At 45.4% G+C, this 15171-nt stretch overlaps 1 protein-coding gene across 2 annotated transcripts; it reads left to right on the top strand.

The window, feature by feature from the left end:
- Positions 1-16: 16 nt before the first annotated feature.
- On the top strand, positions 17-13878 carry LOC107315615 (neutral ceramidase-like). Of its 2 annotated transcripts, XM_015866146.2 has the most exons (21): positions 17-1748; positions 2723-2862; positions 3967-4076; positions 4349-4498; positions 4888-5064; positions 5539-5666; positions 6140-6217; positions 7084-7204; positions 7584-7709; positions 7997-8083; positions 8522-8626; positions 8726-8807; positions 9272-9387; positions 9642-9736; positions 10069-10108; positions 10670-10765; positions 11321-11416; positions 11549-11698; positions 12029-12088; positions 12761-12849; positions 13378-13878. In XM_015866146.2, exons 2-21 carry the CDS (start codon positions 2727-2729, stop codon positions 13553-13555), a joined length of 2220 nt encoding a protein of 739 aa, XP_015721632.1. In that variant the 5' UTR covers positions 17-1748; positions 2723-2726; the 3' UTR covers positions 13556-13878. The 2 variants fall into 2 exon arrangements, with proteins under 2 accessions (XP_015721632.1, XP_015721633.1); XM_015866147.2 differs by lacking the exon at positions 2723-2862 and having other exon boundaries at positions 142-1748.
- The last annotated feature ends 1293 nt before the right edge of the window (positions 13879-15171 follow it).

Raw genomic sequence — 15171 nt, 5'->3', positions numbered from 1 at the left:
GTTTAGGTTAATTTTGGTCTATCTCAGCTTCTTGCATGTGGGTTCAGCAGCCAGGACTGTAAATCTGGGCACGTACAGATCTGTTTGCCTGCTCATGTAGATGAGGTGGTTGAGCCTCTGCTATCACTTATTTTCCCATTCCCACCTAGTGTTTTGTAGGCTACAAGGAACAAGGAGGAGCTCAGAGGCTGTCACTGAGATGGCATCTGGTTCTACATATCACCATTTCCATGGTCTTCCCCAAAGCCAGCTCTTCACCTGATGGAGTTCCCTGCTGCTGTCTGGGTGCTTTGGCTGGGAAATCAGGAGGGGAGATCTGCGTGGTGCTGCCTGAGTCGCCCTGCCTGTCTCTGCCAGAGCCCCAAAGGATTTTGCTGATAGCTCTGCTCAGAAACTTTATCTCCTGCCATCAGGATCCATATAAAAAGGACTTTGGACGTTCTGTATTAAATAAGCAGCCTTTCGCAAAAGGCTTCAGAACTGCTTTCCCTCCTCGCAGGTGGGATTCCAGGCTTTGGTGGACATGGAAGAAGATTGTGGCCTCCTGTGAGTTTGTAAGAGCAGAGCTGTCAGTCTCCAGCACAGGCTGCCCAAAGAAGCTGTGGCTTCCCCACCCCTGGGTGTGCTCAAGGCCGGGCTGGATGGGGGCCTGGGCAGCCTCATCCAGGGAGGATGCCCATCACAAGGGGTTGTCACTGGGTGGATGTTAAGGTCCCTTCCAACCCAAGTCACTCTATGGTTCTATAAGATGAGCAGACCATCACTATTCTGACTCTTGAAAACTCAGTCTCACAATGAATAGCCAATATATCACCTTTGGAAAGAGTTCACGTCCTTCCAATGCCCCGCCTGCAGCCGTGGCATCCTGCCTTGCAGGCTGTTTTCCACCAGCTGCAGGGCCAGCATGTTCCATTGGTATCACAGCAAGGAGATAACGTATCAAGAAATCTTATTTCTCCTCACCAGCCAGCCTGAAATCTGCTGAGACTGAGCAAAATACTGGAGGGGACTTTGAAGCCATGACTCAGGTTGCTCACTGATATATTAACCCTTTGGATTGGGAGTATGATAAAAATGGGGATGAAAGTGGAAAACGGTGTCTCCTTTAATGTTTGGAAGCTGAGTGGGATGGAAAATGTATGTGGTCCCATCCTTAAATCCCCCGATTAGTTGTAGGGCCTTTAGGCAAGCAAGGGCAAGTGGCTGCTGTCTCAGGGATGTGATGGCTCCCACCACGTTTGGGAAGAACAGATACAGCTCTATGGATAAAACAGGCCTTAGAAGAGCATGACTCTGTAATTGAGTGAAGTCTGTAAAACATTGGGACTGATCTTCCATGAGGACTGGGGCTCGCAGCAGGATCCTGCAGGCTGATCAGGCAGTGATGAAGCAAAGAGGAGGGAACAAGCCTGTTCCCGAGTTCCTGGTGCACCAGAGGCGATCTACACAGTCCTAAAAAGGTTGCAATGAAGAGACGGGCACCATTCATTACTTAAATGCACGGAAAAACTCTGCCTGCTTTTGCAGTAAAAATTATTGATCTGCTTCCCCTTATCTTGCGTGAAGCCTGACTCACAGGGCTGTAACAGCAATCATTTTCAAGCTGGACTTTTCAGCAGGTTTCAAGCAGGAAGATGTTCCTCCAACCCCTGGGACACGTGAGAGACCACAGGTACAGAGACAGCATTGAGTGCACCAAAGCCTGACAGCACCCAGAACACCAAAACCCTTGGAGGCTGCGCTGCAAGGTGAGTTTGCATGAGGTGTTGTTGAGATTCTGTGGTGCTGTTTTTCACTTTCTACTGTTACTTCAGCTGTTTAATCACTTGAAGAACAAATTACCTATTGTGTGGATGTGTTTTGGGATGGCACTGTGATATTGATTGCCTGGATAGGTTGCGATGTTTGATAGGTTGCCTGCTCCTAGTTTCTGTAATAAAATGCAAAGGCAAGAAAGGGGAAGGTTTCTTGCCACTAAAAGATCTGTTAGGTGAAGTTCAGCAGTGACCACAGATATTTTATCTCACTGTGGTAAAATAAACTGATGGTGAGGACATATATAGAAAGTTTGGGTGATCAGCTGGTGGTGACATTTCTCATTGCCATGCTTCTGAGACCATAAATTCCCTCTCCAATTGTGTGTCCATCCTCCATGCTGAGACACAGCCACAGGGGCAAAACCCAGTCACTCAAGGCTGGTGGTTCCCGCATTGCATGGGGACACCACCAAGAACAGAGATCCCCAAGGACCCTCAGAAATCTGCCCCTTTGGTCAGGTGTGGGCATCACTCAAGGGCAGAAGTATATAAAGGAACAGCATCTGGGGCCATTTTGCCTACAGATAAACCCAAGCATGTATGACAATGTCCAGAGTTATCTTAAAGGCTTATTTCTGCCTTGCACAGATGCTTCCAAGACAAGAAGCTCTGCATAGCAGGAGGAAGGCTGGCATCTCTACAATAGGGTTCTATCTAGGAAAGCTATCACAGGCACTACTTTTTATATCCTGGAGAGAAATGCATTTGCACAGAGATGTTTGTCTTGCCTCGAGTTTCCCAAATTAACCATTGTTGTGATGAAAATATAGTGTGTTCTGAGCAAAAGCTGCACAAATGCAGTGAGGCTTCAGGCATCTTCTTTGGCTGCTTGGCAAATATACAACCTGGCCAAATATCTGGGGTGTCCTGTCTGCCATCCCATCGGCTCCTCTCTGCTCACACAGGGCCATGTGCAGACAGAGGACCAAGCTCCCCTTCTCCTTCCTGGAGATAGCCCTCATCACTCTCCTGGTGCTGATGACAGCAGTGACTGTGGCCCTCCTCGTCCTCCACTTTGTCACTGGGGAGAGCAGCTCCAGCAACGGCAAGTTGAGTTCTTTTGGTTCAGCTCAAGAGGGTTTGCTGGGAAGGAGGTTTTAATGGTTTTAATGGGAATCTTCTTCCTTTATGCTGCTTTGAGCATGAGCGATATCTGTCTGCTGCTCCTCTGGTCAGTCTGTGGCCAATGAGAGCATGTCTTTTCTCCTCTGTTATACATGACAGCCAAGGAAAGGGCATGGTGAGAAGACCAATCCCAGCAGAGCAGGAAGAGCAGATTAAGCACACACAGATATTTTCCCATGGTGTTATCGCAGCCTCCAGTGATTTGTGGCAGTGGGATTTCCTGAAGCACAGAGAATTTACTTACTTATTTACTTATTAACTCTCAGTGTTTTTTCTTCTGTGACACTGTCCAGATGCTTTGAGCATCAACTGGATCCCTTGTCCGTAGGTCAAGAGTACTGGTCCAAAGGCAGCCCTCTGGTGGACACTGTTTACTACTGGTCTCCACCTGGACACAGAGCCATTTACCAGCACCCTCTGGCTGTGACCTTCCATCTAATTACTTATCCACTGAATAGTCCATCCTTCAAATCTCTCCAGCTTAGACACAAGGATGTGGCACAGGACCATGTTAAAGGCCTTGCAGAAGTCCAGGTAGATGACGTCAGTTGCCCTTCCTTTGTCCACTGATGTTGTCAAAGAATTGCCTGTTTGACCAGGCACGACCTGCCCTTGGTGAGGCCGTGCTGACTGTCTCCCATCAGCTGCTTATCCCACATGTGCTTTAGCATAGCTTCCAGGAGGATCTGCTCTATGATCTTCCCAGGCAGAGAGGTGAGACTCTTCAGCTGTAGTTCCTCAGATCTTAATTTTCCCTTTCTTAAGAATGGGAGTGATGTTTCCCTTTCTCCAGTCACCAGGGACTTCACCCATCAGGCACAACTATTCAAATATGATGGAGAATGACTTGGCAACTACATCAGCCAGTGCCCTCAGAACCCTGGGGTGCATATAATCTGGCCTCAGAGACTTGTGAACATTCAGCCTCATGAGGCCATCTCATGTCCAGTAGATTTCTGAGTGGTTAGAATCCACTATCATCTCCTATTCATTAAAATAAATTTCCTATTTATTCTTATTATAGATTATGATGAACCATCACCAACCCAGAAGCCAACAACTGGTGGCTCAGGAAACTACTTAGTGGGTGTAGGTCGCGCAGACTGCACAGGGCCTGTAGCAGAAATTCCACTGGTATGTATGGGGAATTGCTCCGGAGCTCAGTTAAATGCTGATTTTTTATCACCTCTAAGTGATGTGGAGGGTGGAACTTTTGACTTACAGGCTCTGCTTTAACAAATGGTTGTCTTCATTAATCACAATGTGAATTGTCTTGTAATCGAAAGGTAAGATAGTTGCATCTCTGAGCTTGGAAGATTTCTCTGATCTTCTGGAAAATATGCTTAGAAAAATATATACAAACGAACACACCCTGTATTTTGTCTGATGGAACTCCTCCCTTCCAGATGGGCTATGCCAATCCTGACCAGGTGGGTGGTGGGCTTCTCACACGCCTCTACAGCCGAGCCTTCATTGTGGCTGAGCCCGATGACTCCAGGAGAGTGGTGTTTGTCAGCATTGACATCGGGATGGTGTCCCAGAGGCTGAGGCTGGAGGTATGTGGCAGGAAGTTATCAATCTGCAAGGTCTGAGCGGTTGCTGGTGTTAGTATTAAGGCCGTAGACACTACAAAATAATAATGAATCTAGCAGCACCATGACTGTTTGAGAAGTGGAGACTCCCTGGATAACTTGGGGTGGGCTGCAAGTTGGCCGTAGAGGGTCTTCACTTTTAAATGCATCGTTATTTAATATATTATTGTTTTAAGACTGTTGTCAAGTCAGCAACTGCAACCTACTTGTTTGGCCACTGGTATAGGACTATCAGTTGGAAAGTGAGGAGCGTGGAGCCGGAAGAGTGGCTGGGTTTACTGTAGGGTTTGGTACAGATCCTCACAGCCCTTGGACATGAGAAAGGGGTTTTAGGACCACTTCTTTTCCCTTAGGTGTTGAAGGTACTGAAGAGCAAGTATGGCGAGCTGTACCGAAGGGACAACGTCATCTTGAGCGGCACCCACACGCACTCAGGGCCTGGTGGTTACTTCCAATACACACTCTTCTGGATCACTAGCAAAGGGTTGATCAAACCAAACCTCAATGCTATAGTGAATGGCATTGTAAAGGTAGGGTCACCAGGATGGGTGACACAAAAGTCCATGAACACAGAAAAGGTAGGGGAGATGCATCTGTGACCAACTGAACCCCTGCTGTGATTATGGTAGCACCTCAAGAGTGCTGGGGTTGCAGCACCTCTAAATCAAAGCAACCTCTAAATCACAGAGCAGTTTTGGGTGGAGGGGGCCTTAAAAATCATCCATTTCCAGCCGCTGCCTTAAAATACACTCAGAAGTGGTTTTCTGCTTGGGTGAGATCAGGTCAGAAAACAAAAGGGTTCCTTTAGAAAGAGGTGGTTGTGGCTGATTTTGAAATGCTACTTACAATTAGCTTATAATTTTCTATGATTTTCAGCTATTTTAAAAAAGCAAAGCAAACAAAACCCCCAAAATCCCAAGGAGGTGTTAGGATAGTCAGGGAAGGAATTGACCAAATCTCATATCTTGCTCACATTTGTGGTCTGATATCCTTCTGATTCCCAGAGCATTGATATAGCACATCAGAACATGAAGAGAGGAAGGCTTTTTTTAAACAGAGGCGTGGTAGAAAACAGTCAGATCAACCGCAGCCCTTACTCGTACCTCCAGAATCCAGCATTTGAACGCAGCAGGTAAACTCAAAAATGAGAGACATGCTGTATTGGGGCCCAGCTGTCTTTGCAGCCAGCTGTTCCTGGTCATTAATAGGATGGTTCAAGTATGGAGGCAAGTCCTCAGCAGAATGACACTGTCACCATCCTGGGTCCTCTGGCATCTGTCCTCCCAAAAAGGAGCTGGCTTAAGATGTGACCTTCTGCATTATTAACTACAACAGAAAAAGAATGTCCTTAGTAGACACTGTATGTCAGACAGCATTAAAATGCATGAGGCTGTATTTGAAGAGAGCTTCTCTCTCTGTCACTAAAGGGAGCATAATTGCTTTGTATTCACAGCTATTTTAGGATGGTTCCATAAGGTCTCACCATGTCCTGGTAATATCTGTAATATCCTCTTTGTTTTCTTGCTCAGCTCACTGGAGATTTAACAACATGGATTCTGATTGTGGCCCTGGTGTTAATGTGATTTCTCCACTTTATTGTCTCAGGTACTCAGCCAACACAGATAAAGAAATGGTGATGCTGAAGATGGTAGATGAGAAGGGACATGAGCTAGGACTCATAAGGTACTGAATACTGAAGCAACACACTTCTCTCCGAATTCACATAAACCAGAGAATGCCAGGAATGTGGTTCAGGGGCAGTTCTGTACTTCTCTAATTGCACAAGCCTTCCTGCTTTTCAGGAAGGTCTACATGACTTTCCTATATGCCATTCTTTGTATGGTCAGTTGAGAGTATCCGAGGGAAGAACAAGTAATGATGAGAGTCCTTGAGGGCATAAAGGTGCCGGGTGCCTGGTGCCCGTTTATGACAGCCATCCTATCAGCACATCTTCTTGGCCGTTCAAAGTTCAGAGCTCAAGGCTGAGCCAGTGAAGTCAGAGGCAGTCCTGGAATCCAGTGGTGTGATTTTTACACTCAGAAAAACAGAACTGAGTCTGTCTGTATTAGGAGCATTTTCCTCTGTGATTTTCCCCATACTTGTGTCACAGTCAATGGGGTGAGGAAAAACCAAGGCTCGGCAGTCTTATGGTACGTTCCTGTCCCAGTGGGTGTCATGCACAATCATTAAACGTGCTATTGGACAATCTCTGCCCAGTGGGAGTTGAGCAATCTGCTGAAAACATAGTTTTATCCATGGAGGGAGGGCCCTTCCAAGCTGCAGTGAACCTTGGAGCTAATGTGGGGTTCAGTTAACTCTCGGTGGCCCTGGTGATTACGGTGCCACCTGCGCACTCATGATCTGGCTCTTTGTGACTCCTCCTGTTTGTGATGGGAGAAGATGTGAATAGCTCTGCCCTTATTAATCCAGCCCTGGGCACTGCTGGTCTGGCTTTTTATTTCCCCATAGAAAATTCCCATAAGTCAATTGCAAATATTTAGGTAGATGCATTTAGATCATGGATTTCCTCACGTGTGTCTTCTCTTCAGCTGGTTTGCTGTGCACCCTGTCAGCATGAACAACACAAACCACCTCGTCAACAGTGACAACATGGGCTACGCATCTGTCCTGTTTGAGCAGGAGAAGAACAAGGACACGCTTCCTGGAGAGGTCGGGGTGTTTTCAGATGACTGAAAATAATGGGGGAAAAAGTGCAACAGGGAGGGGATGGGTGATGCTTACTGTGCTCCATAGTGGGTTCCTCTGAATGGTGAAATAGGACACTGGGGTAAATGCAACAAAAGCACCTGTATCCAATAGCTCTCACCCTATAAATCTACAACGGTAAGAGCCTAGCAGAAGGAAAACCCAGATGAGATTGCTGCAATGAGCCCTCAGTGTGTGATCACTAACACAGAGCTGGGGATGCAGGCCCACAAGAAAGGAAGAGGTAAATTGCACACTTGCAGCCCCAAGAGAAAGGATGCAGGGGATGTCTGCAATCGCTACGCATCAGTAAAACCCATCTGACCATGTCCCTGTTTCACAGGGCTCTTTTGTTGCTGCCTTTGCATCCTCCAACCTGGGGGATGTGTCTCCCAACACCAAAGGTCCGTTCTGCATAAACACGGGGGAATCGTGTGATAACCCACAGAGCACCTGTCCTGTTGGGGGGGTACGTATGGATTGCTTGGTCCACATAAATTATGACAGAGGAGAAAGCTTGAACTGGAGCTGCAAATACAGCACTGTGTGGTGTTTTCCTACAGTTCTTCATGTAAAGGACCCCTTTGGGACTGCTCTGGGCACCCTTTTAATAAACATAATGTGTGTTGTCCTTTTCTCACTATTTTCTGACTATTAATTCCTATGTGAAGAAAATCACTTGTGCCTTCACCCGCTTGGCGGTGAAATGCTCTCCATATTAACAGATCACTATCATTTAAGCACATTTCTTAACAGGCGTCGATGTGCATGGCCATGGGACCTGGCACTGACATGTTTGACAGTACGAGAATTATTGCACAAAATATCTACTTGAAAGCAAAGGTGAGTGATGGTTTGCTTTACAAATGTGCCTGAGTGCTCTTATTACAAAAACAAATAGGCATTAATCTGAGCAAATTTCCCTATTATTCAGAAAGCAGATACATCTATTTAGATACTCCATCATAGGCCTTGCAGCTTGAAAGTGCTTTTTTGAGGTTTAAATCTCTTCCTCGCTGCTACACAATCAGGGTATTGCTCCCTTACAGCCTCCCTTCCAAGTGCATGCAGCTCAGAGAGATCGGATGGGAAAACCAGGGGTGTTGGAAGCTCCTGAAGAGCTCCAGGACACTATCACATGCCACTTACTGGCATGAATGGAGAAATGACCCTTCTAGATGAAGCTTAGAAGGGCTAGATGCCCAATTTATCTTCCTCAAGGAATTCTGCTTGTTCCTGTACTGTGTCCTGCTTGGGGTGCTGACTTGCTGTGTCCCCTAGGAGCTGTATGCCAGTGCTGCCCAGGAGCTCACTGGGCCCCTCCGCTCTGCCCACCAGTGGGTCAACATGAGTGATGTCCGGGTGCAGCTCAATGCCACGCACACGGTAAGAAGCACTGAGCTCTCACAGTGATATGTGACAGACTGGAGGGAAGCAGCTTTAAAATCTGTTTATTTTTTCCCCCTTTTTTCTCTTTTGATTAAGGTTAAAACATGCAAACCAGCCTTGGGACATAGTTTTGCCGCAGGGACCATAGATGGAGTGGGGGCTTTCAACTTCACACAAGGTGATCTGGGGAGAGGGTTTCAATGTGGCTGTATGCACATAAAGCAGATGAGGGGCATGTCTGATTTGGATTCAGATCCTACTGTTTCTTTAGAAAACATCGACAGTACATTGAGCCACATTCCCCAAAGAGGTGCTTTGAGGAAGGTGTGGCCTTACAGCCCCGTGCAAGCTTGTTTGTGCCCATTAGAGAGATCCTGGAGAAGGACGTGGTCCTGCCCTGCAGGAAGGGGAGCTCTGAATGTGGAATGGAGTAGAAGAAGATCAGCTTCAGGGCACCCTTCCCATTTGTTCTCATTGCCCTGATCCACAGCTGGCGTTTCAAATCAGCCCAGGAAGGGAAATGATTGGAATCCAAACAGCTGACCTGACATGAGGAAGGAGTGGGCAATAGACGAGACTTCTGCCTGCCAGCTCCTGCTGAGGCTGTGCAGCAGAAGTGTTGAAAAGATGTTTTTCCTCCAGGCGCAGTAGAAGGGGACCCGTTCTGGGACAACATCCGGGACCAGCTCCTGGGAGAGCCATCCAATGAAACAAAGGCTTGCCACCAACCAAAGCCAGTCCTATTTAGCACCGGGGAGGTAAGAACAGAGCAGCATGTGTGCTCTGAGCCTGTCATATTGGGTGGGATTCTGCATCATTCTCAAGTTCTTGTTTTCAATTTCTCTTTGACCAACATTCTTTTTTTTTTCTTTTTTAAAGTTGCTTTTTTCGATCTGAAATGCTGCTCAGAGGTGTTCAAGGATGGTGTTGTCCATGCTATGGGGTGGCTTGAAGTCAGAGCTAGATTGCTGCTCTTCTATAAAAGTCATACGAACGTATTTTTCCCTCTCAGATGACTTGGCCTCACCCCTGGCACCCTGACATCGTAGATGTTCAGATTGCTACTATCGGGTCATTGGCAATTGTTGCTGTTCCTGGAGAGTTTACGTATGTATTTCTTTCACTTATCACAGCTGGGAGCATTACTATTGTAGAAAGGGAGAGAGCAGGCTAAAAATTGTCCCCCATATACATGATAGCTCTGTAGGCAGCACACATATACGTCCACTGTGCTGAGTTGCCTGTATGCTGTCTTCTCTGGTTCCTTGGAGATTCCCATTCTCTTCTCCATTGTATAAATGAATAAGATGAAAATGAATGTGCTCGGTGAGCTTCTGGTGGCCTCCCCTCTGCCCTGTTGTGCTGTGTGGTGAACAAGTGACTCCCACTTCAGCTCTGTGAGTTTCTGTAGGCTGACATTGTTCCCTTAACATCCCTAGGACCATGTCGGGACGCAGGCTGCGGGAAGCTGTTCAAAGCGTGAGTTGGAACTTCACATTTCTGGATTCTTCTGATCTTTCCCTCACCCCCTCCCAGCTCATGCCTTACAGAGCTCTCCTCATGGTTCCCTCATGCTCGCTTTGCATGCATTCACTGATATGTAAGAGAAATAATGAACATCCTCCCCAAAAGCGGCAAACTGATTAGATTTCAATCCATTAAGGTCGCTTTTCGTGATGGATACATCTCATTCTCAGCTTTGGTCTGAATACTTAATTTTGCCTCCTGCTCCCTCAGCACACTGAGGATATCTCACACTGTTATATTGCCAAGGTATTTAGCAGAATACAGACATCAGACTTCACAACACCCTGAAATTAATTGTATTTGCTGGAGCATGAGGCCATTTTTCCTCTTTTTGTGTGGAAAGTGAAGAAGAGTCATTAATGCACTTGCAGTGTGGCTCTCATGAATATCCAACCCCAAACCCACCGTAACTTTGTAATCTGCCCTGGTAAATAATAACATTACAACATAATAATGATACTGTGCCTTAAGAAGCTGATAAAAGATGAGTAATTTATTTATTTCCCTTCTTAGGAATTTGGCTCTCACGGTACAGCAGGGATGGATGTTGTAATTGCAGGTCTGTGTAATGTCTACACCCATTACATTACCACCTATGAAGAATACCAGGTAACTGATTGAGTTTTTCTTAAATGGCATGATAATTCATGTGAAATTATACATGCACCGAATACTTTGCTATGAAAAGCTGAAGATTCCATGGCCAAAATCCCAAGACAATCTTGTTTATTTTGGATGGTGCAAGTGCCAAAGTGCAGCCCATTTCCAAGACTGTGGAAACTGACCTGGGAGGAGAGGTTGGGAGAACTGGGGTTGTCCAAACCAAAGAGCTGGAGACAAAACAGACTTACAGTGTAAGACTTTGAGAGAGTGAAAGAGCTATGAAAAACAGAAGAGAGACAGCTGGTCCTCCCTGTTTGGGATGGAGGGGAGAAAGAAGAATAAGCTGAAGTCACAGCAGATGTATCTGGGCTAGCACTGGGACTGTCCCCTAACTGAGATTCAGGAAGCGAACTATTTAAATAAGGATTATAAATTAAATATTAATCATTAAGTAAACCCTCGCTGGTACAGTACTGTTCTTGTCTCGGTGCAGCTGGATGAGACACATACTCCGTTCATGAGTCCTTTCAACCCTCCTTTTCCAACTTTGTCCTTTCTTAGGTTCAACGGTATGAGGCAGCATCGACTATTTACGGACCACACACCCTTTCTGCTTATATCCAGCTGTACAGAGGACTTGCAAGGGCTATCGCTATGGTAATCAAAATTCTCTATATGCCATATGCTTGGATATGTGCTTGGATAAAGAACCAGAGCACAGATATGATTCGCAATGGAGAGTGTGGTTATAGGTACCCATGCGTAATGAACACACCTTCCCTCCAACAGAACACAGTGCAGGACTTGCCAAGTGGCCCTGAGCCCCCACTTTTCAATGTAACCAGCCTGACCTTGGTGCCTGCTGTCAGTCCCGATAGAGCACCGGCGAATAAGACATTTGGGGATGTGCTTCAAGAAGTGAACGGACAGTATCGAGTGGTGAGAACTTCAAGCATTTGCAAAAGCCTGTTTGGAAAATAATCTTTAAATGCTTAATTATCTTGCTAAAATGTCTGAATTTCCTAAACAGTTGTGATGATCTCAAACCTAAAAGACATCATTGCTCTTATTGGGCATAGGTGAATAAGCAGATTGTTTTGGTATCTTCAAGAGAAGTACCAGTTCACAATATTAACTGTGCACTGCTATTGCAGCAGGTGAAATTATTTTAATACAATGAACAAAACACTCTTAAGGCATCTTCAAAGGATGTTATTAATGTGCATTGTGCTGCTCAGACTTTAACATAAATTTCAATTTCCCCCTCAGGGTGAAGTTGCCACAGTAACTTTTGTAGGTGCAAACCCCAGGAACTCTGCAGAGAACATGGTAAATATAACACAGCAGTGTTAGAGCTGGAGATGCTAAGGATTAGTTAATGTTTAGTTAGTGCATCTGCCTTATGCATTTAACTCATCGATGTTCTTGTTTCAAAAGGAGTAAGATCACGTGCTTCCAGTGCTTTTTGTTTTGCTGCAAGTTCAGAAGATAGTTTTTCTTACAGGGATTTTCTTGGGGAATTCACTCCAACAGAAGGTTTTCAGATCAAAGTCCTTACTCTGGTCTTTTGTCTGTTAGAGATCATGTTGGCTTGTATTTGACATATTTGATATGAAATCCACACTCAAGGTCATATACAAACCATCCATGATCTATTCACACTATTGAAGGTACTTATGCCATGTGACACTCCAGATGCTTTCTCAGTATAAAATGCCCTACAGCTGGAGCAAGAGTGGTCTCTAGTCTCCATCCTATCTGCCCAGTGCATTCATCTAGTTAGCAGAAGATTAGAAATGTAAATAATTCACTCAAACAATTATCTTAGAAACTGGTAGCAAATAACTTGCTTGTCCAATGGTCAAGTACATTACATATGTCCTGTTTCATTTGTCAGTTTAAGTTCAGAAGCATAGCCCCTTCTCTGCTTGAAATGACACAGAAGAGTAGGGACATGCCTGTCTGCTCAGCATCTGGCCAACTCTCTTGTTTTTATTCCAGACTGAACACAACTTCCTGACAGTGGAGAGATACACCAGCATTTCAGGGAGCTGGCAGGTGGTACAGAACGATGCCTCCTGGGACACCAGGTCTGTGTCCCCGACAGATTTCACTGCTCCATAGTCTCTACATGGGCTTTGAGTTTAATCCAACATTAGGTTGATCTTGTTCCTTCAGACAGTGCTCAGGAGGATGGGCAGCAATTTGCCTGGCCCTGCCATTTATTAAAGGCAGGCAACACAAATGAATGGTGGCTAGATCCCCATGAGCTCATCTGCCCAAAGTTCTTCCCAGGTGGGATCTAGGCTGCATTCTAGTTCCTGAGTCCCTGAGGTGTAGTCCTGGTTCAGAGTCTGTTGAGTGGGACAGAGAGAAGGTGATGGCACAGGTCCATCACAGCAATGTTTTGGGGTCACAGCACTACACACAGCCAAACATTGTTCTAACCATTTGTCAGCCCTGCTGAGCTTGGGGTTGGCTTGCTGGTTGCTGCTCTGATTGCCTAAATATATGAGCAAAAGCTTAATAGAAACTCTTAAAATATGCTCATTTAACATGCATCTTATGTTAAAACAAATGTATTTTCTCTCTGACTCCAGTTTGGTTTTGCCCTCTAGGTTTTACTGGACCAAAGGGTCGTCTAGCCAGAGCAACGTGACAATTGAATGGCACATCTCTAGCGGCACAGAGCCTGGCACCTACAGGATCCAGTACTTCGGGCACTACAGGAGGCTGTTCAAGCAATTCCATCCCTTTAAAGGCACATCCGCAGCATTTGAAATTACAAATCTGTAGCCAACCATTTTCATTAAAAGAACTGTTGCCTTCAAACAGTAGATTTGATACCTGTGACGTTCATATGAACACCTGGGAGGTTTCCTGTGGCATTTTTCCTCTCACATAAGGGAAAAATGTCCCTTATGTGCTTCTCGTTGTCCTTTGCTATGCAAAGCTCAGCCTGCTGCAAAGTTTTGACTTTTACTTGCAATTCAGCCCCCTTAGTTTGCCATATTTTCATTCAAATAGTACCAGTCCCAGATGGATCTCATTGATTCTCACTGTACTACGAAATGCTCTGTTTTTCTTTACTCACTAAATAAATGCTTATTGATTGTGAACAGGCTCTCAGAGAGAACTAATGCATAATGAGACATAATTGAGGCAATAAAACAGCCCATAAAATGGAGCCCAGTCCACATAGTAGGGAAGAACTGCTGAATTCAGAAGACATCAGAAAAGATGTCTTAGTTGCAGCTGGGACAGGACTAGGACAACTGACTCACCGCAGCCTGTTCTGATGGATGGCAACCCATCCAGCACAGCCAGCAGATTGGAAATAGATGAACTCTGAGGTCCTTTCCAGCTCAAGATGGATTCTCTGATTCTTGTAGTGTCTCATGGCTAAACAATTGTAAATGTTTAATAAGCTCCAACAATGTATATTAATTTTGTATGTGATCTATTTAATTCTTCAGAGAATTGTCAGTCAGATAATTTTGCCTCTCTTTAAAATCAGTAGGAGAAGATGAATTATTCATTTTAAACCATCTGCAGTGAGTCTCAGAGACTCCTATGTGGAGGAGCTCAAAGCAATTGCAATTTTGAATCAGAGAAGAGAGAGTTTTGGAACAAGGCAGGGAATTAAATCCTCAGAGGTTTTCTTAATGTCCTTTTCAAACAGCTCGTCCTACAGGTCCATCCACCCCACTTCTGTCTGCAAAATGACTCTGCCATTGTTACAACAAAATACAACAAAAATGGCCCTTTTGGAGTATTTCACACCACTTTAAGGGGCTGTGATGAACTCAGAAGCCACTAGGTGCCAGTGCAGTTTTACATGAGAACAAGTTCTCTATTGAACAGAGCCAAAGCACATACAAATTTAAGAATTTAGGCAACGTGCCAGTTGCTAAATTTAGCTTTACGCATCACAGTTGCTCGACAGGGCTGCTCTCCTCTGATACGGAGCCATTTGTGCCTTGCGTACGTGCTAGAAAGGAGAGCAGAAGTTCCACCTTTTTTTATCACAGAACATAAACTAATATGAACTTCAGAAACTTATCCAGGAGGTGCACACGTCTGTGCTAATCTTGGCTCTGCTGACCTGCTTTGCAAAGCTCGATCACGTCCCTCCCAAGTCACCAACAGTATTTGGTTCTGTAGTAGATGATAAATTAGGATCTGACCCGAGGCTAGGGAGAGAAAGAGGAGAATCTCTCTCTGCAGCCTCTTGGTTTTCTTGTGGGCTTTTGAGTGTTTGCATGATGCACAGAAGACCTTTGCAGGTCAACCAGCCAGCAGCTATGGCAAGGATCCGGGTCTGGAGAGGTGTCCAAGGTGGTGGATCTCAGTACTGACAGGGACAATAATTTCCACTCCTTAAAGGAAAGGAGCATCCCATAAGAGTGAAC

Source organism: Coturnix japonica, chromosome 6 (genome assembly GCF_001577835.2).
Source record: "Coturnix japonica isolate 7356 chromosome 6, Coturnix japonica 2.1, whole genome shotgun sequence".
Classification (NCBI taxonomy): domain Eukaryota; kingdom Metazoa; phylum Chordata; class Aves; order Galliformes; family Phasianidae; genus Coturnix; species Coturnix japonica.
Note: the sequence above shows the minus strand (reverse complement) of the source record. Positions and strands in the feature narration are given on the sequence as shown.

Excerpts from the sequence above, each read along its gene's own strand:
- LOC107315615 (XM_015866146.2), top strand. The coding sequence starts at position 2,727 with ATGTGCAGACAGAGGACCAAGCTCCCCTTCTCCTTCCTGGAGATAGCC. Across the intron at positions 9,388-9,641 it reads TCCTATTTAGCACCGGGGAG|ATGACTTGGCCTCACCCCTG; the intron begins GTAAGAACAGAG and ends TTTCCCTCTCAG. Across the intron at positions 11,417-11,548 it reads TTGCAAGGGCTATCGCTATG|AACACAGTGCAGGACTTGCC; the intron begins GTAATCAAAATT and ends TCCCTCCAACAG.